The sequence below is a fragment of the Apteryx rowi genome, unplaced genomic scaffold, assembly GCF_003343035.1.
Source record: "Apteryx rowi isolate R43461 unplaced genomic scaffold, aptRow1 scaffold_97, whole genome shotgun sequence".
Classification (NCBI taxonomy): domain Eukaryota; kingdom Metazoa; phylum Chordata; class Aves; order Apterygiformes; family Apterygidae; genus Apteryx; species Apteryx rowi.
The window spans coordinates 421,905-449,789 of record NW_020451282.1 but is presented as its reverse complement, the minus strand read 5'-3'; the positions used below and the strand labels follow the sequence as shown (position 1 = coordinate 449,789).

The window sequence follows — 27,885 nt, the reverse complement described above, 5'->3', positions numbered from 1 at the left end:
AGCCAGCTACTGTGTTTTCAAGCACTTCTTTTGTTCCTTGTAGTTTTGTTTAGTTGATCCCAACTCAACTATCCCTTGGAAGAAAAAACAAAAGTTACATTTTCTGTTGTCAGTGATTACTTTCCCTGCATTATATCTCTCTCTTTGTTCTTTTCTGTCCCTCGTTACTTAATAGTATGGGTCTCCTGCCTTGGTAGGTTACTCAACAATCCTTTTATGCTTATGACAATTAAAAATAACTCTTGAAGGAGAGGGACAGCTCTTGAACATGGTCACGTATGCTGAGATTTTTTTTTTAATATGCTATTAATTTTTCCCTCAGATTTCTGATAACTGTATTGCTGTGAGGAATTGAAAGTTATGGAGAGTTCAGCAGCAGCAGTGGGAGGCAGTGCATCTGTGCTCAGGTTTCATGCAATTATGGAGGGAATGCCTGCTAGTCTAGAGGGAAAGCAAGACAGTAATTTGGAAAAGAAAAAAATAGAGCAGGGAAGGTGGACATCTGACTGGAAACATGAGGAGGCCAATGCTGTCATGAACGTTGTCAGTAATGAAAATGAGAAAGACCCTTTGCAAGAACAAATGGGTAAGACCTATCGTTATTTCCTGGTTACTCTGCTGTTGACTTTCCTTTAAATTGCTGTATTTTTAAACATTGCTCGCTGTGCACAAGCAGAACTGTTGCATGCTTTTTGTCTGAGCTTCTTTCTGAAATACTTCTACAATTATTAAATGCAACAAAACAAACAGCTGTATTTTCTCTGTGGAAATGCTGCATGGATTGGCATATTAAATGACCTATATTTGAATTCACTTTTAACAGACCAAAAAATTAAATGAATTATCTATTAGAGCTAAGATGAGATTAAGTTGAGATGAAAAAATTATCTAAACCCAGGAGCAATAATAGTGAAAGTTAGTACTTTGCCTAGGACTTAATCACTTTTTGCTTCTAAATCTTAGATTATAGCAAAGATGAATTAGAATGCATGTTTCCATTTTAGTAAAATCTTGAGATTCCCTTTTTTCATCAAAAGATGTAATACTATCTTTGATTTTGTGCAAATAAAACCTACTGCATGTGGGGGGAAAAAAAACCCATGCAAGTCAGAAATTTTTGGGTGTAACAGTAAAGTTCCAAAATGTATTAAGTAGCTGTTGTATCAAAATCAGTAGATAAACTTAACTTCATAGCAGGCATGAGAGCTTTCTGAATGTGAAAATACTTTAAGCAATCAAACTATTTCATTATGTCATATGGCTTAGAAAGAACATGTCTTTCTGTTTACAGCCATCTACTGATATCTAAAAATACCAGGTACAAGCACCCCAGGGCAGTACTAAGGAGTAGTTTTCAAACAGGATATTACCTGCTGAATAATAATGTCTCAATGAATACCTTTGAAGTAAAGTTCACCTCTGGTATTATAGAAATAATAGTAATGGCAAGTTCACATATCCAAAACATCTGCTAATTACACTTCTCAACTGTTAAATGATGATCAAAGTGATAACATGTTGTCATAGTTTTGACAGTTGCCCTATCTGTCTCTGCTTCTGACGAAAACCAGAAAAAGCAGAACTATAACTAAGAACTAGAACAAAGTCTGGAACAGAAGTTTTTGTACTTAATGCTTGTTAAACCCAGTCAGGCTAGACTGCAGCTGTTTTACAGCTGGATTTCAATTTGGCTGTAACCAAGTATCATGGGGTTCAGATTAAAAAAAAAAAAAAAAAATTGGGAATTTAAATTTCTAATGCTAGTGTAGTCTAATAATTGGCCTTAAAAATGATGGCTTTACTGGTTACCGCTTGTTTTCATAATCAGTAGGAAAATCCTGTGTTTATGTATCCTAATTTGTTTGCTTGCCTTTACCTTTTCATGTAACTTCAACAGATGTGCTCACAGGAAGATACAAAGTACTAGACACTATGCCATTATACTAATTACAATTATGTTTTCTCAAAAGCAGAGCTACAGGAGAAAATGCCTTGTATATGAAAACTGCCTCAGAAGCTTTCTTTTAAAAAATAAAGATTTGTTTCTCCCCATTTCTATTCTTAGAAATATCAAGTCTTGTCTTTGCTGACTTTTGCCAAAGGAACCATGTGAAAATCAGAAGTGGCTTCAGTGTGTGGTTTTTAGCATAAAATGTATCTTATTTCCAAAAGGAGTGGAAAGAATATGGGCAAAAAAAATGGGGAGAAGATGGTCTATTTTGCATTAAAATTTTTAAAAACTTTAGTTGCTCTTATTTTTACATTAGTCCTCCCAACTATTAAATTTGTAATAAATATGTAATAAATATAAATTATTAAGGTATTACTTCTCATAAATTGGTATGAGGCACTGATATCACTGACAACTTATACCACTGAAGTTCCAGTGGAGGCCAACTTTTAGTATAGGTGGGAAGAGAGAGGGAAAGTGCTGAAGTCAACTCTGGCTTGCTCTCAAATGGGGCTTCAGTTTTCCACTAATTCTCCATCATCTTGAAACTTCATGTGAAAATGGTGAAATCAAGATCTAACTTCCTCCCCAGTAGGAGGCAAATGGTCTTCAGATACTTTTGGTACTTTCTCTGTGAATAAAGTAGACAGGAAGAAAGATCTAGCTAGATAATTTCTTTAGCAATTCTCCAGCTCTGCAAACTCTTTAAAAGCATGTGGGGTTTTTTAGTACGATTTATGTGGACTTTGAAAATGCACTTAACCATCCCTTTTATTTATTAGGGTATTCTCAAAGTGAAAAATGTACAGATGTCAGCTCAAGGACACTTTCTAGTCAAGCAGAGAATTTTCCAACTGGTAAGGCCTTTTCTTTCATTATATGTCTTTTGAATGTAATGTCCTGTCATTGCTTGCTTTTTTAAATTCAAACTACTACATCAACAGCATTTGCAGTTGTTGCTTCTGTAACTTGACAACATGCTTTATGGCACCTATAAATATCCAACTCCTACATAAGACTTTTTGAGAATTTCTTATAAAATGAGAAAAGTAACTTCAATTGCCATAAAAGCCAGAAAGAATTTAGGGACTATATGGGAATGGCTAATAAAAAATGCAAGTTAAGAGATTGTTGCTTATTTTAGGTATGGGTTCTAATACTTTAAATATCTTATTTATTCTTGTGGGGCCTTTCTGAGTCTCAAAATTTAAAATGCTGTATTTTTAATAAAGCTACGATAAAGTTCTTCAGTAAGTAGATGCAGTAAAATTTCCCTCTGGATGGCTCATGTCCTACTGTAGGATATGAAGGAGTAATTACATATCCTTTTTCTTGTTTATGGAGGAAGAGAAATAAAATTGACTCATCACCACCCTTGACTCTAAGGGAAATGTCTACACTTATCTGTGTGTGCTATTTTGCATTTTGTGCTTCTCTTCCTTTAAGCAAACTAGGTTCTCTGATATCAATAGGTAAATGACTTCTGATAATTCAGAATGTCTTGATACTGGAGAAAAAACTGTGCTCCAATGTCCCTTGCAGTCTGTCTGGTTTCAGAATTTGAATGAAGCTTGCACAGAGTGTAAGCAGTCATAACTCTTACTGAACTGAAAGCAGGCCCTGAACCTAATCTGGTGGATTCTGCACTGAAGATACTGGAATCAATAAGTGGGAGGTGTTCTGCCTTCTAGCGTGATTTGAAAAATCACATCAGTGGTTGACCATCCCCCCCAGGCACAGTTATGTGTAGTGAAACTATTTGTGCTTAACTTAAGTACCTGTTTATGTCTCACTAAGCACAGATTTACTCGCCTCCTTATAGAATTTGGGTTCTTTTTAATTGAGGATGTGGATTGGAGCTCACTAAAACAGATAGGAAGATTACCATAGGTGTCATTGGTTTTTGGACCACATTTCATTTTCATAAGCCTTTATTAATCGTCCCTTTGATAGAAGAAGCTGTATTATGGTCATTTTAATTCAAATCAATTATTATTTCAGTAATACTAATTCTATCTAAGACTTAAATATGTAACTGTAGAAACATGATTCAACTCAGACACAATTCAACTATGTAAAATAAATTTCAGTTTTTAAGAAATAGTCTTTTTTGTGCTGATATTTTGTCTTCAAAGGAAATGAAAGTTGATAATTGTAAACTAACAGTGATCTGAATAATATTCAAAGAATTTAGCTTGTGTTCTTTGTGCTTACTGACTATATGAGCATAGCTAAACTGAGAGATCTTGTAATTCAGTAACACTATTTTGTAACTCTGAGCCGCCATTATTCCTGACCTTAAAGTGAGGACTAACTTAAGCTTGATTCAGCCAGAAAACTCCTGGAGACATATTTAGAAAGCACTTTAAAAACAGATGTAGATGCAACATTTTAGAATAGAATGCAAGAATATCTATTTTAATAGATTAAAAGTACAGGTGAAATTTAGAGGGGCTGGAGTACTTTAGGATGTATACGAATCCCATTTATTGTTGGAAGTGTCTTATTTACACACTTGCAATTGGAATTCTTGCCGAGTGAGGATTATTGGTTTGTATGTGTCGATCTGGGTATCTGAAAACTAAGTCTAACAATGTTTTCTCCTTATGAATATGATTTACTGCTATTGAACTAAATTGATAGATGTATAAATGAAAGCATCTTTATCAAAGATCCTTTTTTTTCTGGAGTGCTTGCTACCTATGTAAGGGTATACCCTTAGCTGTTGTAAAAGCTTCTCATTTGGTGGCAGGGTTTGAGTACAGGTATCTACGTTCTTTCAGGTTTGCTGGGGAGATCATGTAAGTGAGCTTTCAGCCAGATTCTTTTTATCTTGGCTTACTGCTGAATCAGCCCAGTTTGAAAAAGATTTTCTTTTTCCATACAATTTGCAGATGCCTTCTGAAGCAGTGGGGGATGACACATGTCAGATAACTGTGAATTCAAGATTAGCACTAAGAATTAACTTGCCAAACTATGGGGTTTTTTTTGAGATATTAGTATTTAATGTTTGATGCCTCAGTTTTAAAATAAGCACTTGCCACTGGGAATTCTGGACATGTTCTCAGTGTCTGTAGAGCAAGCTTGAAAAATTACCACTCTGCTTGCTTTATCCTGTTTTCTCCATCCCCCAAATATGTCAGGTGTTTCCCAAAATTCAGATCCTCCAAGGTAAAGCTGAAGCCTTTGTGCAACTGAAAAAAAAATCTTCAGTGTTTTATGTCAGGCCACCAAATCTACTAGATTTAAAAAAAAAAAAGGGGGGGGGCAATAGCTCAGTTCTTTGTGTGTCTGTCTCTAAAGTTGGTTCTTAATGTAGATTCTATGACTTCGAGGGGTTTTCTGGTTCTGGCAAAGCTGATTCTTCCTCATTACAAAACTTGTAGTACTGTAAATGGATATCCTTCTCCAGATATCTCCTTGAAGTTAACTGCAGTAAGACGAAAAAGTGGATGTCCTGATCCCAGGCTCCAAAGACAGCTAAGAGGACGACTCCGTCTTCTGGAAAATGACAGCAGGGAGGTCATGGCAGTCTTCAGTGTAAGTCATTTGTGTAGGAATTGAGTTGTATTTATTCTGAGGATACCACTCTGGTTCTGAACTCATCTGTGAGATACTCGGGTCCCATTCTCACCTGCATGCTGTATGCTTGAATTTGAATGGCTAGTCTCCCAAGGCCATACACCACCTAGACATATTAGATATACTGGACCATTGAGAAAGACTGGAACACAAAATTCATGCAAAATAAATAAACCTAGCTAAATAAAATATTTAAGGGTCTTATTTCAAATATCTCCTGCTTTGACTTGCATCGAAGGAAATCATGTTTTTTGTCGAACTTGTTAATTTGCCCTCATACGGACTCCTTGCTTCAGTTTCTAGTCACTTAAACAGTCATTTGTCATGAAAGTTACCTGGAATGCCCACTGCTAAGCCAAAGAGGAAGTCTGAAGAAAAGCATAAATATTGGACTTCCTAGGGCTAGATAACTGTAGTTTTAAATTGCACACAGGGTTGGTGTGATTTTTGTTTTAGGGGAGGGGGAGAAAGGGAGAGCAATGAGGAGGAGAGGGAAAAGAAGACTCTACAAATAGACCAGATTTTGAGGCCTTACTAGAAACAGACTAGGAAAAGAACTTTCAAGGAAGTAAAATTTATAATGATAAGATTCCTTAGAATTTTGTTTTGATATTGAGCAGTGCATGAAGCCCCTGAGGCTGAGATTTTAGCATGTGTTGGCAATTTATTAATAGATTTCAAGCTCTTGTTAATATTTAATCTGGTGTAGAAAGGGTCTTGCACAAGATCAAAGCAGTAATGAGGCATGCCTGTTGGAAGAGGCTTGAATCAGACTTTTGTTTTCAAAGAGGCATTTGTATTTTAATCCATTCATGTTGTGTGAATTAAAAATATGGCAATTAGAATGAATTAGGAGATCTTTTAAAATCTAGTCATGAAAACAGTGGATCAAGCTCTATCTTGTTTAGATTGCAGAAATTTTTTGAGGGACAATTTCTTTGTGGAATTAGGATCAGTTTCTTGATCAGTCCTTCACCATCTTTTTAAAGAAGCATTTCAAGTTTGTGATGTGACAGACAGGGACAAGGGTACAGGGTATTGGGAAATGATATAGTAACTTTATGCCTGTTTAGTTTTGCATCTGATTTATTCCATGAGATACTGGTTCAGCTATTCTAGTCAAATTGCCACAATTTCTTGCATTTTCCTGAAAGACGGTAACCAGCATCATAGGAGAGCCCTAGTTCTAAGCATCTAACTGAAGTGCAATCAGACTGCATGTTACTGCTATTTGGCTAGAAGCCATTAAAATGTGGTATTTCACTTATTTGAAAGTTTATATAGTTCTCACCTTTAGTATTGCTGAAATCCCTGAAACTCCATCATTATAATTTACAGTCATTATTGTTCATCTTAATAAAATGCAAAATCTAATGCCACCCTAGCAACATGAACACTATGAGCAGTTGAGCTGAGCTTTTTTTGATGTCTGTTTACAGTAGATATTTTAGTTTCAGTCCTGCTAGTACAAATGAGGAGGGAAGGATCTTTTTAATGCATCCTTTTAAAACTAATACTCCAATATATTTAATTAGTCAATGCATAGAATGAGTAAACTAGGAAATGACTGTTCAATGTTTCCTCTGGAACAAGAATGAAACTACCAGGTAGCATGTTCAAAAATGTGTCAAAGAAGGTATGTCTTCCCATGTGCACAGAGCTCTGAGGCTAACCTACAGCAGGATGCTGTGGATCCTAAAAAATTTATGGGAGTTCAAAAATGGTCGGGGGGGGGGGGGTAAGAGAGCTATTTAACATTAAGGTCTACATATCTAGCAAAGGAAGTTCCTGAGCTGCAAGTTGCTACAGGCTAGGATACCAATTTTGGAAAGTGTCACTAGATGTCTGGCTTTCATAATCTTTATGGCCAATAGTGGCCATTATAGAGAGGCAGGTCTAAACCAGATAGGCCTTTGGTCTCACTCAGTATGGTCATTCCTATAGTCTTAATTTCTCTGTAAACTAACATCACTGGAATTGCTGGTATAATTCCTAAGAATAAATCAGACTAAAAGTTGGATGACTATTGTAGGTATGTCTTTAAGAACAGGTATCATAGGTAAAATGTTGGATGATTTTTACCCTCCCTTTCATTACATAGTGTTTCAGCATGTTAACTAGTGAGAAATCTTGCTTATTGAATCTGATATTGGTATAACTGCAATAAATATTGTTTTTATTTTAGGAGCTCTCTGCTAGATTGCTGTCTATTCACAGTGACCAAGACCTAATAGTGGTGACGTTTAAAACTTTTGAAGAAATATGGAAGTTTCTCACCTACTATTCGCTTGGTAAAGCTATTTCATTATACAAGAGTTCAATATGCTTCTGTTTTATTCTGCACACAATTTCTGATTAACTAGGAATTTGCTGAAAAGTATTGAGAATAAAACCTGATTATTAATGTATTAACTCCTAGTAGCAGCATGTAATGTTACTGAACTTAGTAATGCTGATAGGGCTGGAGGGAACCCCCTCCAAGAGACCATGCCTTTGTCCCAGAGTGGGTAACAGCTGTCCTTCCTAAGTAGTTCACTTATCTAAGTTAAATACCCCAGTATCAGACCATAACCTCTTCCTAAGTAACCTGTTCCAATCCTGTCCTTATTCCTAACTTCTTAATTTCTAACCTGAATCTGTGCTGCAATTTAAATGGTTTTACAACTTTTTCTACTCACCATAGACCTGGAGAAATTATTCCTTTCTCTTAGCACCAGGCTTATACTTATTTGAAGACTTCTATCCCATACTTCCTTCAGTGTTTTCTCTAGAAAAATAGATCATTCTTCACAGACTATTTTCTACAGCTATGATCATGCTGCCCACTGGATTCCTAGTTGGTCCACATCTTTCCTGAATAGTAGTGAATGAACTGGACAGAGTTGGTAAGGCCTCAGATGAAATGCCAAGTAAAACCAAGATTTCTTCATATGCTTAGCATGCTTCAGTGCAGTTCCTAAATCTGAGCATGCCTTTTGTAACAGTATGACTTTACAAGTCTTTTCTGAAGAATATCATTTGAATCAGATCTTCCTGTTGTTTTTGTTCACTTGACTTTTCTTCTGTATATGAAGCCTTGCATACACTATTGCTTGTTCCCATTAGACCAATTTAATTTTGTTTTTAATTTTGTATTTTTATTTAGTTGCTATTTTGTATTTCAAAAATGCTCCTTAGGGAACTAGAAAAAATACTTTTAAAATCCAATTTCAGAGAGAAAACACAAGAGGATAAAGTTCCTTCTAAAGAAATGCTGTGGCTGAACAGGAAATTGATGTAGTATCTTCCAAATTGTGGAGTAGCGCCCTAATCACTGATCTGTCCATCCTTCCTCTTAACACTAAATTTACACAAAGGATTAGCTAATGTATTAATATTGGCCCCTTAATGAATCATCTACCATCTATACCATGCTGACTAGTATACACTAATCCAGATGTCTGTGTAACCATTATAGCTTTGAAAGTCCTAAGTCCTAATGTAGGATTCTCTGTTTCCAAGATCAAGCACTAACTTCTTGCGGTTTACATAACTCTGGATTGCAGTGTTGTCTCTGTCCTATAGAAATACCAGGAATTTGGTACCCAGGCACAGTATCTGTGCTTAAGTAGTCACAGCTGAATTTGGCAATGAAGAGTTATGAAGAGATTTTTTGCTGTGTATGATTTCCAGTCATCTGCTGTTAAGTGAAGTTAAGCATCTGTTGCTTAAAGCTTGCTAGTGATTACCTCTGTCATTTAGGCTCCAAACCTTTCAAATATAACTTTAAATTATGGAGGCCCCTTGTAAGGCCAGGGCATGGTCTGCTTTTTAAGTGGTGTCAAGGATAGAAAATTTGTATACCATTTACATGTAGCTTGAGCATGAAGCACCAAAAGTAGCTATAACCCGTGATTCAGTGGATGCAATTTGGTCAATACTAGGAAGCAAAAGTACTTATATGTTATGGGTTAAGCAATAATTGAGTTATCTGAATACCAACTCCATTCTCTGACTTCCTGAAAAGTTTTTTTCCTTGGTAAAACTACAACACTAAAGAAAAATTGGATTTTTTTTCTAGGTTTTATAAATCACTGCATGGAGAATTTACTCCTAGATCAATCTTTCTGGCTCTGTTCTCAAGAGGAGGAAGAAACAGGCATTGAAGTCTGTATAAATGAAAATTCTTTAAATTTGATGTACAGAAGTCTGCTAGTACAGGAAGGTAAGGAAGACTGCATGCACTAAGACTAACTTTAAAGAAGCAACTTTGCTTAAAATCCTAAAAAACAAAAGTAAAGATCTATTGATTGTTTATTGAATTTGAAATTTAAGTCTATTGACTCCAAATGCACCAGAAAGAGAAAGAAACAGAAAAATATTGTTGAGTTCAGAGTTCAGCAGGATCAAAGGGAATTAGAGAAACTGATATACAACTAGTCCACAAATAAAAGGCCCCAAAGGCCTAGGCAGGGATATACACTCTAACATGTTTAATACTGCTCCGGATCCTGGAGATGTCTGAGGGAAATGGATTGCAGAGAGTGGCCAGGTTCATGTGCTTTCTATAAATAGCATCATCTACTGCCACTGTCAGGGGCCATGCTGGGCCTGGTGGATCACTGACCAATGCAGTAGGAACGTTCCTTCTGTCCCTCATGTTCTTTGGGGAATATAGTTATATATAGCTAGATAACTTGCCAAAAAATGTTGCAACAGAAGAGGGTTCTACGCTTTATAGAACACCTCACCTCTGCATTTTTCACTTAAATAGAAACTAGATAAATGTATGAATATCTGACAAACATTTGGAAAGTTCTTGTGAAATCTGTTTTTCAATTTTTATTGAATGTTATTGATGCTCTTGAAGCTGATTTTAAAGCCTGTATGGCATCTGCTACACTGCTTTCTTCCTAGGGGCATTTTTTGTTTTAAGTCCTGACAATCTGATAAGAAAGATAATGGCTACAGACAATGAAATAAACATTTACTGTGAGAATGGGGCTCTTACTGAAGATGCATCAGGTGGATCTGTGGATGGTGACATGACCATGCTGTCTAATGTTTCTTCAGAGCCATTGATCCCTTTTTATCAGTAGGTATCTGACTTTAGCTACCTATTTCATATGCATCTGTTTCGTATGCATGTCTGTTTAGACACAGGTGTCTCTAAATGGTAGCTTCTTATGGAACATCCATCTACCAATGAGAACAAATGCTCTCTTCATTTTCTTCCATATCACATAATGGAAATTAATCCAGATGCCTGCAGTGCAGCATTAAAGATGATGGTTTACCATCTTGCAAGTTAGCTATTGCTTTTTTATGAATCTGAAATAATGGCTATTCCCACTTCTAGAATAACATAAATGTGAAAATTTCAATTTTCAGGATGCCTGGGAATGTAGACGATAACAGGCTAGCAGTGTTTTACTCAACATTATTTGCAGGAGCTATTCAGCTCCCTAATGCAGTTTGTTTCAGGTTATGTCTGAGCTAGTAATTACTAGCTTAAAAGAAAGCCAAAAAAGTAGTAATGTTTCTTTTACTACCAATACTACTCAAAACATAGCTGCATCTGGAGTGCACGGTGTTGAACTTGAAGTATTTGATGGGTGGGGTGTGTTTGTCTTGTTTTTAAATGGATTTAAAATATCAGTGTTATTGTCATGACATTTACTAAAGTGTTTCATATACTTATTTCAATTTCTTTTTCTACTTTTAGATGGTTTCTTAAAGTGCATTCTGACCCTATTGATCTTACTTACAAAACAGAATCTAAATCCATCAGGCAAGTTGGTAAGAAACTCTGTTTAAACATCAGCACTAACGAAAAAATCAATTTATCCTATGCCTTCTTTAGGACAGACTTTAAAGGTTTTAATAAAATTTGCCTTTTACCATTTACTAGGACGGCAAAACAGTTTTCAAAGTACAATGCAGTAAAATTAAGAGTAAATAAGTCTGCCTATGGCTGCACATCACATTTATAGAACTACTTTCAAAGGCCTTTAGACATGTCTAGCCATATATTTCATAACTTAAAGTCTGAAGGCTTATCGTTTCTCCCTTTTTATTTTTTTCTCTTGCATATCAAACCCAAGTAAAAACAGAAGGTAGTAGAGAGAAATTAGTGAATGCCTCTGTAGGTGTGATGATAAAGAAAAAGCACCAATGTGATTATTGTGGATCTTTCTCACATGTGCATTCTTTTGTCTAGTACTGCCAGAGAAACACAATTAACACAGATTGTATGAGGTTAGAGAGTAAATATGGCTTATTTTCTACTCTCTGCTTCATAAATACTGTATTGATTGGTATGTAACTGCCTATTTATCTAATAGGAATTTTATTAGTTCAAATATTTTTACGCTGGACCAAGTTAGAGCATTTTATGAGGGGGAAAAGCAGTGATTTTAAAATAATTCTTTTTGTCACTGATCAAAGTATGATAGAATTTTGAAAACATCTTAGGCATTGCTTTTTAAGGGTGAGGAAGTGGCTACTGTGGAAATTTATGCCTTTATTTACCATTTTAAGTGCTCAGAGCAAATTGATTAGCTTTTGATGCTTTAAAACTTTCCATATGTGCAGTTCAAGAGTTCCAGGAATGTCTTTGGCTAAACATGTTTCTCTGCTGAGTTGCTATTCTATGAAGAGTATTTGTATTGTTAAATTACTGTATCTGCAAATTCTTATTACACAGCAACAGGATCCTGTCTAGCCATGTTGAATTATGAAAGTACTGTGCCTGAAGAGATTAGTTTCCAAGGAGGGGACAAAATTGAAATCCTTGGCTACTTCATTGAATGCATGGAATGGTTTGTTGGAAGACATGTGTTTACTGGTCAAATAGGTTTTGTAAAGACAAGTTACGTTAAACTGGATGTATCAAGAAATAAGTAAGTGATATATTTGTGTTCAGCTTGTACACTAAAAGAGGCATGGAAAGAGTTTCAAGCTTTAGAATACTGAATATTAAACTTCTTTTGAGAATTGTCATTATTTGTTTCACTCAAAACAAATGCAAAGAAATTGGAACATGAAGTGTTAAGTGTTGAAAAATGTTATCAGATTTCACCTGAGTTGCTTACTGGGGAAATAAGTTTCTGTAGTTGCTCATATTTGGATCAGTCTCTATTGTATTGAATTGCAAGATCCAAGGAGTCTTGCTATTTCAGAAGATTTCATTTTCACTGGTTTCTAGAAATCTATGTTTAAAGCATCCAAGTTCTGTTCTTGCTAGTATCCTCAACATAGCTTGTAACTTGTTTCAAATGGGGCTCCTCGTATATATGTTTGATCGTAATGCAGAAAAAAACCTGTAAAAATTGTATTTAACATTCATTAACTTCATGTAAACAAGCTGCACTTCTTACTATCTGGAGTGTTTGCATGCTGAAACATAAGGAATTCTTAGATGTGGCTTGCAGGTCCTTTGATGTGTGACTGTCATTGATGTTCTAGTAAACTTCATGTCCTTAGATATTTGTGTTTTTAATAAATTCTCTCAAAATGCTATATCATGATATAGCAGAAGCCATGGAATCTGCACGTATAGCTATCATCAGTTTGTACATATGTTTATGTGACTGCTATCAATTCTGAACACAACAGGACCTATAATAGTGTAAAGATTGTATTAATTTCTGCAACAAGCACAAATTTGAATGACAGCTTCTGAAGTCAAATCGGCTATCAGAGGTGTTCTCAGAGTTGCTCTTTCTTTGTTAGACCACAAGAGTTGGAATTTCTTGAAGCAGAAGAGCTATCTTTTTTTTCAAAAGGAAAAAATTTGGAAGAAGTGATACATTTATTGAAACAAACCTCTATCACAGATGTTTGCTCTGTGTATAGAATAGGTGAGTATGAGCTTTCACTTCACAAGATGCATATGCAGTTTCCATATCCCTGTTACAAGTGTGACTTTTTCATTTTAATGAGATTCCAGCACTTATAGCTACTTTGAAATATGTTGATATTCAATCTGATCACAGAAATCACATCTAAAAATCCTTTAGATTCTTTGCTGCTTTCCTGCTCATGCAAAATCTTTCCCTGCAGCGAATTTACAAATTTTGTCCATTTTCATGTGAATTTAACAGCACAGCTATTAAACATTGCTCTTCAGCTGAGCAGATCTTTAAGTTTTCAAATGTTAGAGTTGTGTTACAAGAGACTGGATGTTCAGCCAAATACTGTGCTTTGCATTGTTCTTAGGAAAGGTGGCATAATTGTTGCTAGAGCAAACATACACCTCTTCATGCTTGCTTTAACATTCAAAGGGTATAGAAATATAGCAATATCTATTGGTATAAAGAAATAATGCACTTCTAACTACATTCTCTCTGATACAGCCATTATTTCTCTAAGCACTTGCACTTTACATAAATTAATTGGGATAACTGGGGTTTGCTCTTTACAGACTTTAGACTAAGGTAGTCTAAGATAAATCTCTTGCTGAACTGAACTTGCAGGAAACTTCTCATCCCACCACAAGCTGTTCTGTGGAGAGGTGTGGGGGGGGGAGGAGGAAGTGTTCTGTGGGGATGTGTGTGCTTGTCAAATATCTAACAAAGCTTTATCTCATTTAGTGCCTTACTAAGGCAGGCCTATAGGATCCAATTTGAAAGGAGCCAGTGCTGTAGGTTTGACTCAGGTGCATTGGATTAATTATGCAAATTACTCTGCATGCAAACAGTAACTTGGACATGTCAGACCTGAGCTAGAAAATGCAGCTCATGTCATTGTCAAATGATTTCATATCTCATTCCTCTTTCAAATGATAAGCCTGGGAACCAAAACTTGAAAATCTTAGGCACTAAAACTAATGATACTCTTAATGATACTATTTTTGCCTGTAGCATATTTGCCCCGCATCTCATCATCTCCTTAAATCTTTGCAGCTACCAATTTCTTTTCACCTCTTCCCCAGCTAACAGTGTTATATCTCTATCATCCTTTTTCTCTTAAATTGCTCAACTGATCAGCATAACCTGATTTACCCAGAGCAACGGTTTTCAGTATTCACTTGATGTTTTATGTGATGTGATTAAATGCTTCACAGGATTTCAATTCCTTCCATCTGTATCAGTCTAATGTAAGGTATTACTACTTATGAACATTTCCTCAGTTAGATACTCAGAGCATCAATTTACAACTATTATAAATGTTTATGGCATTTGTTCAGCAAACTCCAGAAAGCATTTAAACAAAGGAGATTCAGAGGTAAATAGTCAGCGAGAAGTCTTTCATAATAGCTAGTACAATAGCTTCCTATCGGCTTACATAGACCTAGTTCTATGAGCCTCTGTTTTTAGATATTTCCTTCGTGCCCTTGCATTGCATCTAGGGTATGGAAGACAGTGAATATATTCATTATTCTAAAAAATGCAGGATGACAGCTGAAATACGTTAAGAAATATCTTCTACATAAAATAATTCTTATATGCTCTATGGATGTGCTATGTTAAATGCTTAAATCTGGATTTGTAGTAGTACTTTCAATAGAAGTGAGAGCCTTTTAAAAATATGTACAGGGATTTTTCATCTGCATGTTGCTGGAATGGTCACAAAAGCTTGACACATTTTATGCAAATTATGCTAAATCATATTTTTCCAAGGACTGACCCTAAAACTCATTCCTGTACTATTAAGGGGGTTTTGATACCTCATTTTAGAGGGAAGATGTTTGTATTTACATTGTCCATTTGTAAACTGCCTGTGTATACATTCTGTTGTAATTCATCAGTGATGAACAAGTTGACTTCAGTTCTAAATGTTGTATGCAGATGTCTCCCTACCCTACTGAAGGTAGGTACATAATAGGCATGTATGTATCTGCAGGAGAGCAAGTTCTTAGTGTGTTAGCTTTGGGTCAGATTTAGAAAATTCCTGTTTTCTAAATTTCCATATCACATGGAATTTTTTGACACAACAAACTAAAAATAGTCCTATTTTAGGATATCTAAAACTGGAAGAACTTGAATACCATAATTAACATGGCTATTTTCTTTTTTACAGATCAGTTAGAAGAACTAGAATGCCAGAAGACTCATGAATGCGGTAATGTTTAATATGCATACAAATCTTATGTAAAATTAATGTGATTTCTGATCTTTTTGGTATCTTTCCCAGCTTTTGTCTCTTTTTTAATGTCTTTTCATATTCTATCTTTCTTCTCTCATTGTTTGCTTTTGTATGTTTTCACTAGGTTTTGCTATAAGGCATTGTGCGTTTTCAGACATCAGATGCCTTACTTGGATCTTGCCATACAGTTGCAAACCATATAGTTTATTTTTACTGCCATGACTTCCCCTCCTCCCCCCACCAGCTGTTTAAAAAGGCAAAACATTGTATATGGAACACCTGACAAATGCTGAGTTTGAATTCCAGCATATTTTCAGTTTGCTTTAAAAAACAAAAACTTCATTCCATGAATGTAGTTCCCCAAAGGAAATATTCTGAGGATGAAGATTTATTTCCCATTGCCATCTAGTCGCCCTGCTGTCATTGCCATTATATTATTGTACTAACATTTTTCCAAATACCGATTTTTATACTTATGGTTTTGTTGAACAGTTCCAGAAATGGGGTTTGAAGGAAACTGAGCTCTCTAAATATGCAACTTCAATAAACTGCTGATAGTCAGCTGTAAGCCTTATTGACTATGCTCTCAACCTGCATCCCTAGTCCCTGGCCCCACTACCTGGGCTGAATGCTAGTGGGAGGACTAAAGAAATGATGGGATGTTTGTTTTCTATATCTGTAAAGATATTCGGTGATATGTACTAAGAGACTAGAGATGAATTCACTAATAACCACAAACTTGGTAGGTCTAAGAAATTTAATTTGCATGAGCAGAGAATTGGAGTTGGAATTTAAAAGAAGAAATCCTAGTGCTGGTGACACAGAAGTCATGATGGTAATGATGGTCCTACTATTTCCCTCTGAATGTACAGAAGGATGCCTTCTGCTTACAGTAGTGGATGGTGATGCAGGATACAGGGCCAAATGGGTCTGACTGGACATTTTTGGGTTCTTGTGAAATAACTCCAGTCCTTTTTGTTGGTGATGGGGTGTGAAAAATTCCTTGTATGCTGGTAAGGGTAGCTGAATCTAGCAGACTGTGGCACACAGTCCTCCCTTCCTGGTCCGCTAGATGTGGAGCTGCTGCTGTTCCCATTTCCAAGCCCAGGCAGTAGTGAGCCTGAGCACAAAACCCCAGCAGGTACATGTGTGCATGCACATGTGCACGCACACGTCACAGAGGTGTGACTGGCCACACAGAGATCAACATGGACAGGAGACCAGTGCCTTTATGAGTACCCTCATAAACACAAACAGACCCCACATGGGACTTTAACAACAGAAATGGCCCAATCCTGTTTCTCCTCTCTGGCTAATTTGGCCTAGTTTTCCAGAACATAAGCATACCCTTACTTGCTTAACTCACACGCATGCTCGCATTCATGGTTCCTTTGAACATTAAGGCCATCCAGTATCCACATCCAGACCTTTTGCCATTTATCTCATCTCTAGTTCAGACTCTGGGTCTTTCCAGATCCTGGTCTCCTCTGGCTCACCGGCTAATTTGAATTGTAATTCATTGGAAGATTTCTCCCATGTATACAAACAGAATGGAGAACATACACTCTCACAGAGTACTTTGGAATAGAGTTTAATTAAGATGGAACAGATTAGTGATGAGGTGTAGGGCTTGGTCAGACAAGCGTACTGATCAGCAGCCTGCTTATGTGGGACAAGCCCCTGTTATCCTCACTCCTCTGTTTTCCCACATTTGTTCCTCCCCAATTTGCCTTGATCTCTTCCTTTCTCCACCTTTGGTCTGTCTCCTAAACATACTGTTTTCTTAACAGTATCTTCTATTGATGAATGTTTTTGTTAGTTTATCAAAGATATGTGCAACTATATACACATGAAATTTGTGATCTGTCACTTATTTTTGAACTGCAGAAATTCTATGCCCATGTTCTAACATGGTATCCACTAGCAAGAATGGCAAGATAGAAGAATTCCTGAAGAACTTCAAGGATTTGGAGGTCACAAGGGCTAGAGGGCCAACTCCTGAAGGAAAGGATTCTGCTAGCTCTTCAAATATGGAACTCTTTCCTCAACCTGAAAAACTTTTCTTCCACATACATCAACAGGATGTTCAAGCATCTGAAGTATTTGAGTCATTGTTGCTGTTCTTAAATAGAAAAGAGTATGAGAGAAACTTCAAAAACCTCTATGATTTCTCTTATCCCTTTATCAATAACATGTTTTATGGTTATTCAGAGGAAGAAGAACTGGTTAACTTTTTTAGATTAGCAAGGGAAGCAGCAAAGAAAGCAAATATGTCGTGGGCTCTAGCAAGGCTATGCTTTCTCTTAGGTAGGCTGAGTGTTAAAAAGCTTAAGTTTTCCCAAGCTCGGGTTTATTTTGAGGAAGCCTTGGGAGCCATAACTGGAGGATTTAGTGATCTGTATCTCATAATTGCTCTTTATACAAACCTAACAGTCATCTATTTGACACAAAAGAACAAAGAAAAATGTGCTCACGTTTTTGACAAGGCTACCTCCCTTCTCATGGGAATCCCCAACTACATTTGCAGTGCTGACCTGGAGTCAGATATTCTAAAGTATGCTCTAAAGAGGGCAATACTGAGCCAGAGCAAGCACGCAGAGGCAAGGGCATGCTTTCTATTGGCAAAACATTACACTGAACACAAACAGTATGAAGAGGTGCTACCCTTCTTAGAAAGGTTGCAACTGTTGCTTAATGACTTGAGTTTACAAAGCAACTTGACAAACAACTGCTATTTCAAACTAGCAGAGTCCTACAATGAGAAATGCTTACCGCACATTGTGTTAAGTTGCATAAAGGTTGCCTCTTCCCACAGCTCAGGTACCTTAATGGATTCCTTGAAGAGAATTGATTTAGTCATCAAAAATGCTCCCAAGCTCTACGGCCTTAGAAAACTCAGACAAACGCTCCCATCCCAAATTGCACCTTACCTCACACAAGCACTCTCCTCTGCATTTACTAATGACCACCAAGAACTACGCAGCTCTATCTGTCTTGGCTTAGCAGAACTGTACAGCCACCACAAACAGTATGGAAAAGCCATTGTTTACATGATGAAAGTGCTGGACTCTGATATTGCTGCTAAGCCAGAGGAAACTGTTAACCATTTGGTTTCACTTGCTTGGTTATACATTCTTTACAGGCAATATGATGTGGCATTAGCCATTTTAAATGCTGTTGTAGATTCTTCATGGAGTAATCCTCAGCAACTAGGTGTTGTTTATAATATGCTTGCCATTGCTTTAAAAAGAACAAACAATACAAAAGAAGCTGCTGAGAACTACTACAAAGCACTGCATCTTTCAGAAGAGACTAATAGGACTCATAACCAAGCTATAGCCCTGGCTAATTTTGGGGCACTCTGCCTGCATGCAGCAGCCAGTAAGCTGGCAGAACACTATTATATCAGGGCAGTGAAGCTATTCTCCAAACTTCCAATTACGGACTGTGGCCGAGATTTTATTCAAGTCCTCCTTCAGTTGGGATGTTACTATGTTAGTGGAACTCGGAGAGAAAAAGGAAGGTTTTATTATGAATGGGCATTTTTAGTTGCAATGGAGACAAGTCATCTGGAAAGTAAGTACATATTTTCTCTAAGTTATAAAGTGTACCCTGTTTGGGAATGTTTGGCGTATGAGTATATTACCATTGTTACTTAAACAATATTTTACGTTCAGTTATGTGACAGCTACTGAAGCAATTGAAATCTTTGCTCTGTCCCATAATAGTGGAGAAATAAATATATATTTTTGCTCTTCTGGTGCTTTTTAGGTTTGTCAAATGTGATGGAGAAAATGGAGTGTTATGGAAAAATGTAGCTTAATGATTTGTAAAAAGCATAGAAATTTGCACATTCAATATTACTTATAATAGTCATGACACTACTGCTAGTACAAACAGCACCAGCCACAAGTTTAAATGCAGTAATTTGGATTACCTTTGGGTAAGATGGTGGTATTTAGAAGAACTTTTTTTGCTACCTTGATTCAGGCAGTTTATACAGGTAGAGTGACTTTTTACCACACTTTATTTTGGGCATCATTTGAAGTAACCTCTAGCCTTTGTTAATTTTCTTCATGTTGAAGAAACTGGTAGTGGATCTGCTTATCATGATTTTTAGATCTGACTGTATGTTATGATTGACTGCTCTGAATTTGTGAAATAGTAAGAATGAATTATTTTAAAACTCTTTTAACTTTCCTTTTTAAAATAGAAATTCATGTTAGTATTTCAAATCTATTTTCCTAGGTCAACTTCAAGCTATTAAGCTGCTGTGTCAATTCTACAGTACAGTTATTCCCAGTGAGGCTCAGTGTGTCATCTACAATGAATATCAACTATCTTTAGCTAGAAAGATGTCCAACAAAGTTTTGGAGGGACAAATTTTGGAAACCATTAGTCAGCTCTATCTGTCTCTAGGAACAGAAAGGTGAGACATGTTCTATGAATTTGCTTTTATTTTGACCATAACATTTCTGTGATGCTAGAGGACCTCAATTTTTGCAAGAGCTGAATATAACTCAATTTTTTACACTCTGCCAATACACTTTATTGAAAGGTCCATTGCTACTGGAGATTTTTGATTTAAGTAACTGTCATTTCTCAAGAGACAAGATGTTGAACAAGCATTAGCACCACTTCACAAGCCAAATTATTTTTAAAATGTATGTAAATATGCATACGTTATGCAATTCTTGATGTCTGCTACATCTCTAGGATTATCGCTGGCAGATTACTTGTTTGTGATAGTAGCTTTTATACGACAATTTTTCCATCAGAAAGTGAATGGAATATTCTGAAAGGTCAGACATCAAATTGAATGTTTCATTTTGAGGATATGTTTTTTTGTCAGAATGTCCATAAATGCAAAACCTATGTTTAAAACTGCATAGTGTCAGTCTCTGGCAATTTCTATCCTGCTCTTACTTTCAGAATGCCCATTTTTTGCTTCTGCTTAAGGAAAAAAGACTGTACAAATCAATTTATACTAATTTAACAGGTGCTGGGAAAACTGAAGGTTTTTCTGAACAATTCTTTAAAGATTTCTTTTTAGATTTTTTCTTTATTTTTGTCTGCTTTGTCTGAATCTTTTTTCATTATATCTTACTTTAGGGAATGTTTCTGTTAGGGAATGTAGTCTGTTTCTTCATCTTTAGGGAATTTGGGAATATTCTTAAGTATGCCTCAAGAAAGAAGGGGAAAGATTAGCCTCAGTTTTGGAAAGAGCGTAGAGCTTTAAGTGGCTGAAGTCCATATGTCTGACTTCTAATCTGTTATCTAATTTATTCTGCTTTGCTAGCTGCTGTTTAATGATATAGTTGGTGAAAACTCTGGACGGGCTGAAGAAAAAGGAGTCAAGATTTCAAACTAGTTGGAATTTGCAGAACGATTTAACTAGCTGGATAATCTGATTCTTTGTGTGCATATAACCCATGGAATTTACCAAATTTTCCAAGCTGTGTAACTTCAGCAGGCTACTGAGTAATGACTCTATATTATAACAGACTGTATTATCACAATATTCTGAGTTAACAGCCCTGAGTAACAAGGGTATCTGTGTGACTATATAGAAATGAAAACTGTTTCATGCTCTGTGTCACTGCATTCCCTCTCCAGAAAATTACCATCTCCACTAGAAATTACCACCTCCACCCCTGGCAAGCCTGTGGCCACGCCAGGGGTCGCAGCCTGGCCTGTCTCAGCTAATGTGCTGGGCTATGGACTGGCATATGCTTTTGTCTCTGCTGTAAAAGCAAACACTCTGAAGGAGAATGGAAGTGGTATTTATTAACTGGACTGAGTTGGACTACTTTACCTGCTTTGCTGTATCCTCATATTGCTCTGACAGGAGCTTGCTATTAAAGAAGACTGTGAAATACTCGGTGGATCTTTACTTCCTATTATGAAAATAAAAAGTGACAGGTCTTTTCAGTTTCTGTAAGAATCAGAAAGTGGTAAAATCATTTTTCCCCTCAGAGATGAGACCTTGCTGAGACAGAACAGAAATCCTGATAGTGTGAAATACCAATGCACATATTACTTTTTGATTTGTTTAGCATCTTTTTGGAGGTCTGAATAGGTTATTCTAACAGTACACTATTTAAGGATTCACTGTAACTGTGCAGTTCTTCATGTGATAGGACTCTATGACATGACAGATTGAGAAGGATTTAATGAAGAAGTCTGGGGCTTCTATGTCTGGTATTAAGCACCATAAGCTCAATCAATCTGACAGGTTTTTCTTATGAAAAGTATGGCCACTCTTCTGAGAGCACAGTGCCCTTATACTTCCTCAGTGGCAACTGTGCCACCTCATCTTACAATTTAGGTGCTTCTAGAAAACTGGTGTTCTCTTCTTCTCCCAAGATTTTATACAAGTGTTGACTAGTCTGAATTGTGCTCAAGTCAGAGGCCTAGGTGGCATTTGTAAATTTATTTACAAATATGATTCCTTTCTATGAAACATGTAGGAAAATGCCATAAATGATAAAAGAGCTAAAGATGAGGAAACACTTTTCCATCTGTCCCTAGCCTGAGGTGGGGGAAGGACACATCTAAAATAAACTGTTCTGAAATAATGTATCATGATAATCTAACAGAAAACATACACTGAACAAAAAAAAGGGGAAAAAAGACTGAGTTGTTAGTTTCTAATGGAATATATCTGAGAAGTTATAATTGTGCAATGAATAGAAGAAACAGATCCTTTTACCTGAAGCTTTTCTCTCATTATGAAGATAAACGTTCCCAATACTGAAGAGTCACTTTGATTAGCAGTTTTCCCCTGTTTCAGGGCTTACAGATCAGCTCTGGAATATACCAAAAGAAGCCTTGGAATATTTATAGATCTTCAGAAAAAAGAGAAAGAGGCATATGCTTGGCTACGGGCAGGAAAGATCTATTACATTCTTAGACAGAATGAGCTCGTGGATCTTTATATTCAGGTATGTTTTGCACACTTAAGGTCATGGTGCAGGTGGCACGGTATAAGAGTAAGTAATGTAATGATCCCAGAGATTTTGCAATTTGATGTCCCGAACGTACAGTAATGTCATTTATGCAATGGTTAATAGCTGGAAGTTTAAGCATTTTCCTGTTGTGCTCCATTTGGGGGAATGACCTTCTTACGTGCCTGCTCTGTTGTCAATTCTAAGCATTCTTTTTCTTCATCTTATCACATCATTATCTATCAGCTCTACAGCACTACAGAAATCAGATCATGTATGCGTGCTACATGCTGGTGGGTAACAGATAATGATCATCTTGGCATGCTGGCTTGTGGGCCAGATCCTCAGGAAAACAGAGAATTACTTTTTTAGGAAGCGTTTCCCAAACATCTAAAGCTTTCCTTCTGTGGCTGGATACAGCATGGCATGGAGCTCCTCAGGGGCTGCTGCCACCTTTGCAAGAGTGAGACTGAAACTTGGATCTAGCCCTTGTGACTGCTGAAACTGGATCAACTGAGTCTTCCCTAGAGCTGAACTGCAACTCAGTTCTAACTCTCCCAATAGTCTAAATGGTCTCTGGCCAATTACTTAAGTATTTGGGAATTGTAAAGGGGATAAAAATATTTCTCTCCTGTGGTGTTTGGGAATAGTGCAGTCTTGTATTATAGGATGTTTACTGAACAAGACATAGTAAGATCTGAGACTTGGTGTATGAGTATTACCAAAATATGATTTCTAAGTAAAATTATCTGACTTCCAATGTTAAGATATTTGAAAAACTCATACAAAGAAGCAGGAAAATGTAGGGAACAAGATCATATTTAAAATGTATTGAGATTGTGGGACTACTTTTTAATGGGACTACTTTTTAATGAATATTTCTCTGAATACATGCCAGGAACACTGACCAAACACATTTATGGGAGGGACTGTACCATAGCCTGCTAATTTCTTTTTCCTCTTCTACTAAAAGACTCTAGCTGATAGCCAAGGCAGTCATCCAAATGGTGTTGCACAAGCCAAATCAGCCTGAGGCATGATTTTTTTTATCTGCTGTGTTTTCAAGAGGAGAAATGGGTCAGCGACATGCATGTGTTCCATGCTGTGTGTGTATGGACGTTGATATTTAGAATCAGTGCCTTACCATGAGGAAAGTATTAAAATAGAAATCTGTCCACTAAAAGGTTGACCACTCTGCCAGTAATTTGTGCAAGTCATCACATCTCAGCTTGTGTGTAAAGCACAGTTTCTGAAAATGAGATGCAACAGAGTCCTTAGGTTCCTTAAGTCTGAAAAGGATGAAAGCCATTGAGCCTAAGTAGAGAGTTGGACTTGTATTAATTGAATGCAGTTTGAAAACTAGAGATTATAAAACCATAGCAAGATTCACTTATTGAGTTAAACGTTCTGAGACAGAAGGGATATCTTGCTTCATGTGCAAGTCTGCTTTCCCATTACTACTTATCCTATCAATAATTGACTATCCTGATATCATTCATTTGCTTTGGAGGATGCATGCTTCCTTTCATGAAGACCTTTCTGCTGATATGGCATAAAATTATTTCAGAAGAGCAATAGAGAGGAGCTAGAGCTACATTTGCTTACAGAATTCACTTCACAGGCTTTTAAATCTGCACTATCGGGTATATCAAACTTGTAGGGTTTTTTTTCTCATTCAAATTTAATATGTTGCAGCTATCAAATGCTACATTGTTTTTGAAGAGTGATATGTGCTGACAAAGATGGCAGGAGACTATTGCCTGAAACCAGGATATTGTAACTCTGAATGTGCCCTGGTTCTTATGCTCCTCCTTAATTATCTGCTCAAAGAGGGTAGCAATTAAGACAGCTGTGGTCTGATCAAAGATAACACAGCCTCTCCTGTGTTATAATGAGAATAGAGGGCTTAACAAGATTTTTTTTTTTTCTAATTGCTAGTATTACTTCTTTACCAAGAAGTAACCAAGGTTTTCTTTCCCCACCCTGTTTTCCTTTCAGGTTGCTCAGGATGCTGCTCTTTACACAGGAGATCCAAATTTAGGAATGGGATTGTTTGAAGCTGCTGGAGACATATTTTTCAATGGTATTTGGGAAAAGGAGAAAGCAGTGACTTTCTACAGGGTTTGTGTTCTGTTTTTCTATTACATTGATAGTTGTGCCTTCAGCCTGTTGTACTAGGTGTTCTACAAATGCTGAATCAAAAGATGATCCACTCACCAAGCAATTTATAACCTATTGTAGCTGAGTAATTTGTGTCACTGTTAATAGATTTGGCTTGTTTCAACCCCTCCCCTGGCTGTAAGATCTGTTACATGCAAAGAGAAAAACAAAACCAGAAACTGCTTTACATCATAAAAATGGAAGTCTGTCAGTGTACATCTTGGGATTCAGAAGTGCCCAAGCTTTCCTTGTGCATTTCAGGACAGGGCTCTTCCACTTGCTGTTGAGACCGGTAACAAAAACGCTGAACTCAGATTATGCAACAAGCTGGCAGAATTGCTGGTGAATCTGAAGGCTTATGAGGAAAGTCTGGAATATGCAAGATTATCCCTTATACTCAGTGTGAATTTAGGTAAGACCAGTTACAATTACAGCTGAATATGACTGATATCTCCAATATAAGGCAGAATTCAAAAAAGAAAATGTTTTCTTCCTTTGAATTCAGCCAGATTTCTTCTCAGGATTTTATATCAATATTGCCATCCTTGCTTTTTTTGCCTCTGTTCAAGAATGAACAGCTTTATTGCTGCCTATTCTAACTCTAAGCTCATATGGAAAACCTTTGGAATCCTAGGTTTAATTCTCTGCTCTACCAAGTGTAAATAGAATGCATTGATTAGTCTGCTTTTTACAACTAAGTTGTAGTATTGATGAATAATATTGTTCCTAGAGGCTTTTGAGGGTAATGTGCTACTTTTAGATTTGCTCTCATAGCCTTCATGGTGAACAGAGCTATAAAAAGTAGTTAAAAGTAATAGGGCTAGTTTCCAAAGTCACTGTTTGCTTGAATTTTTGAGAGCTACTAACTGATTAAAAACTCTCTCCCTTCTCCACACATGTGCAGACAGAATCACAGAATCACAGAATGGTTGAGGTTGGAAGGGACCTCTGGAGATCATCTAGTCCAACCCCCCTGCTCAAGCAGGGTCACCTAGAGCACATTGCACAGGATTGCATCCAGGCGCGTTTTGAATATCTCCAGAGAAGGAGACTCCACAACCTCTCTGGGCAACCTGTTCCAGTGCTCTGTCACCCTCACAGTGAAAAAGTTTTTCCTCATGTTCAGATGGAAGCGTCTGTGTTTCAGTTTGTGCCCATTGCCTCGCGTCCTGTCGCTGGGCACCACTGAAAAGAGTCTGGCCCCATCCTCTCGACACCCTCCCTTCAGATACTTGTACACGTTGATAAGATCTCCTCTCAGCCTTCTCCTCTCCAGGCTAAACAGGCCCAGCTCTCTCAGCCTTTCCTCATAAGAGAGATGCTCCAGTCCCCTAATCATCTTTGTAGCCCTTCGCTGGACTTGCTCCAGTAGTGCCACATCCCTCTTCTACTGGGGAGCCCAGAATGTCTGGGTGTTCGTAATGTCTGCCTACAGACATTACGAAATAGGTATACTGCAGCCAGTTAGATATGACAAAGTTCAGAAGAAATAAACTACATGAACACCAATAGTTATCAGTTTTAATTGAGAAAGGGGCAGGTCATTTTGATCAGTCTGATTTTTGTCATATGATTTTTTTGATAGAAAGTTTGTACTGGAACAAGTTTTCAATCCTATTATGTACTATACTTCCAAAATAATTTATTTATATTTCTTGTAAGCATGTGCAGGGTGTGTATAGCTATATATGAGAGGTATGAAAGCAATTATTTCTTAAGAAAATCCTAGAGACAATCAAATGCTACAGTGAGAAATTCAGCAGTTCTGTAGGATTTTCTTAAGAAATAAAAGGCAGTAGGTTTTGGCAGTGTATCTCTTGGGGAAATTTAGATTTATTCACTAAAAGATCAACAAATACCATATAGAAATAAAAAATAGCAAAGACTGGTTTCAGAAAATCTGACTTCTTACTGTCTCTTTGGCTTTATCCTGATTAATGCATTCTCTCATTAGGAAATCAGCTAAATGAACGAATAGCCTACCATCGACTGGCTGCCATCCATCACCACTTGGGTCACTGTGAACTTGCTGAACACTTTTACTTGAAAGCCTTGTCCCTCTGTTCCTCTCCTTTGGAGTTTGAGGAAGAAACACTGTATTATGTCAAGGTGTACTTGATCTTAGGAGACATCATATTCTATGACCTGAMGGTAAGAAATACTAAAAGAACTACTGGGGAAAATCATTACATTGAAATGTTTCATAATGTTTTTACCTAATTTTGTTTTTAGAATGTAATAATAATGTGGGAAGACTAACTTAGGGTTAGAATCTATATTCTTCTGGTTGGATATGTAATAAACTGATCTTGGATGTCCTCTTATACCAGTTGTACTATGGAGGGTACTATCTTTGTGTCTCTTATTTCAGGATCCTTTTGATGCAGCAGGCTATTATCATTTGGCACTGGCTGCCGCCATGGACTTGGGCAATAAAAAAGCTCAGCTGAAGATTTACACAAGACTTGCAGTAATCTACCATAATTTCCTTGTGGATCGGGAAATGTCTCTCTTCTTCTATCAGAAGGCAAGGACCTTTGCAACTGAGCTGAATGTTAGGAGAATAAACCTAGCTCCTGATAGGTGTTATAAGAATTCAAGAGCATCTTTGAAAAATGCATTCTAACAATAATGGAAGTAGCTAGAGAAATACTGCACTGGCTTTGTTGGACCATGCAGAATGCATCCAATGTCTCATATTGCATATGTTTTAAGTGGGAGCTTAGCATCCCAGACTGTTTTAATTAATATGATTTTTTGATTACCTGTTGTGATGACAGTGGACTGCATTTCACTGTCTAGGATGTACAGTCTTGTGCTTGTATTTGAGGATCAGCCTATGAAATAAAACCAAAACCCAAAAGCCGTATCTTTTTTCAGTGTTACATTTTTCTTTGCTGTTTCTGCATAGCTGGATATCAGGAAATGATCAATGCATGTATGCAATGAAATATATTTAATAAAGCATTGCAGAGAAATAACACTCCATGGAAAGCTGTGACTTTCTTTGTATGACCTAGCTCTATTGTATTTACTCAATGTTGTAGAAATATTTGCACAAGTATGTTAAGGTATTTGGGAGTATGTTTGATCCAATTCTCTAGGCACCACTCCTCCTTTCCCTTCAAATTCACCTACTGCGGAACTCTTAAGCTCTAATTAAGCGTTACCTTTGTA

The 27,885-nt window shown here is 36.8% G+C and overlaps 1 protein-coding gene across 1 annotated transcript; it reads left to right on the top strand.

Moving 5' to 3' along the window:
- The first annotated feature begins 360 nt into the window (after positions 1-360).
- SH3TC1 (SH3 domain and tetratricopeptide repeats 1) lies at positions 361-27,334 on the top strand. Its single transcript, XM_026054821.1, has 17 exons — positions 361-586; positions 2,734-2,808; positions 5,364-5,491; positions 7,719-7,824; positions 9,594-9,737; positions 10,430-10,607; positions 11,238-11,311; positions 12,219-12,414; positions 13,247-13,374; positions 15,536-15,577; positions 17,489-19,177; positions 19,850-20,030; positions 22,395-22,545; positions 24,547-24,669; positions 24,970-25,120; positions 26,663-26,859; positions 27,080-27,334. The coding sequence occupies exons 1-17, from the start codon at positions 361-363 to the stop codon at positions 27,332-27,334; spliced, it is 4,044 nt and encodes a 1,347-aa protein (XP_025910606.1).
- Positions 27,335-27,885: the final 551 nt, after the last annotated feature.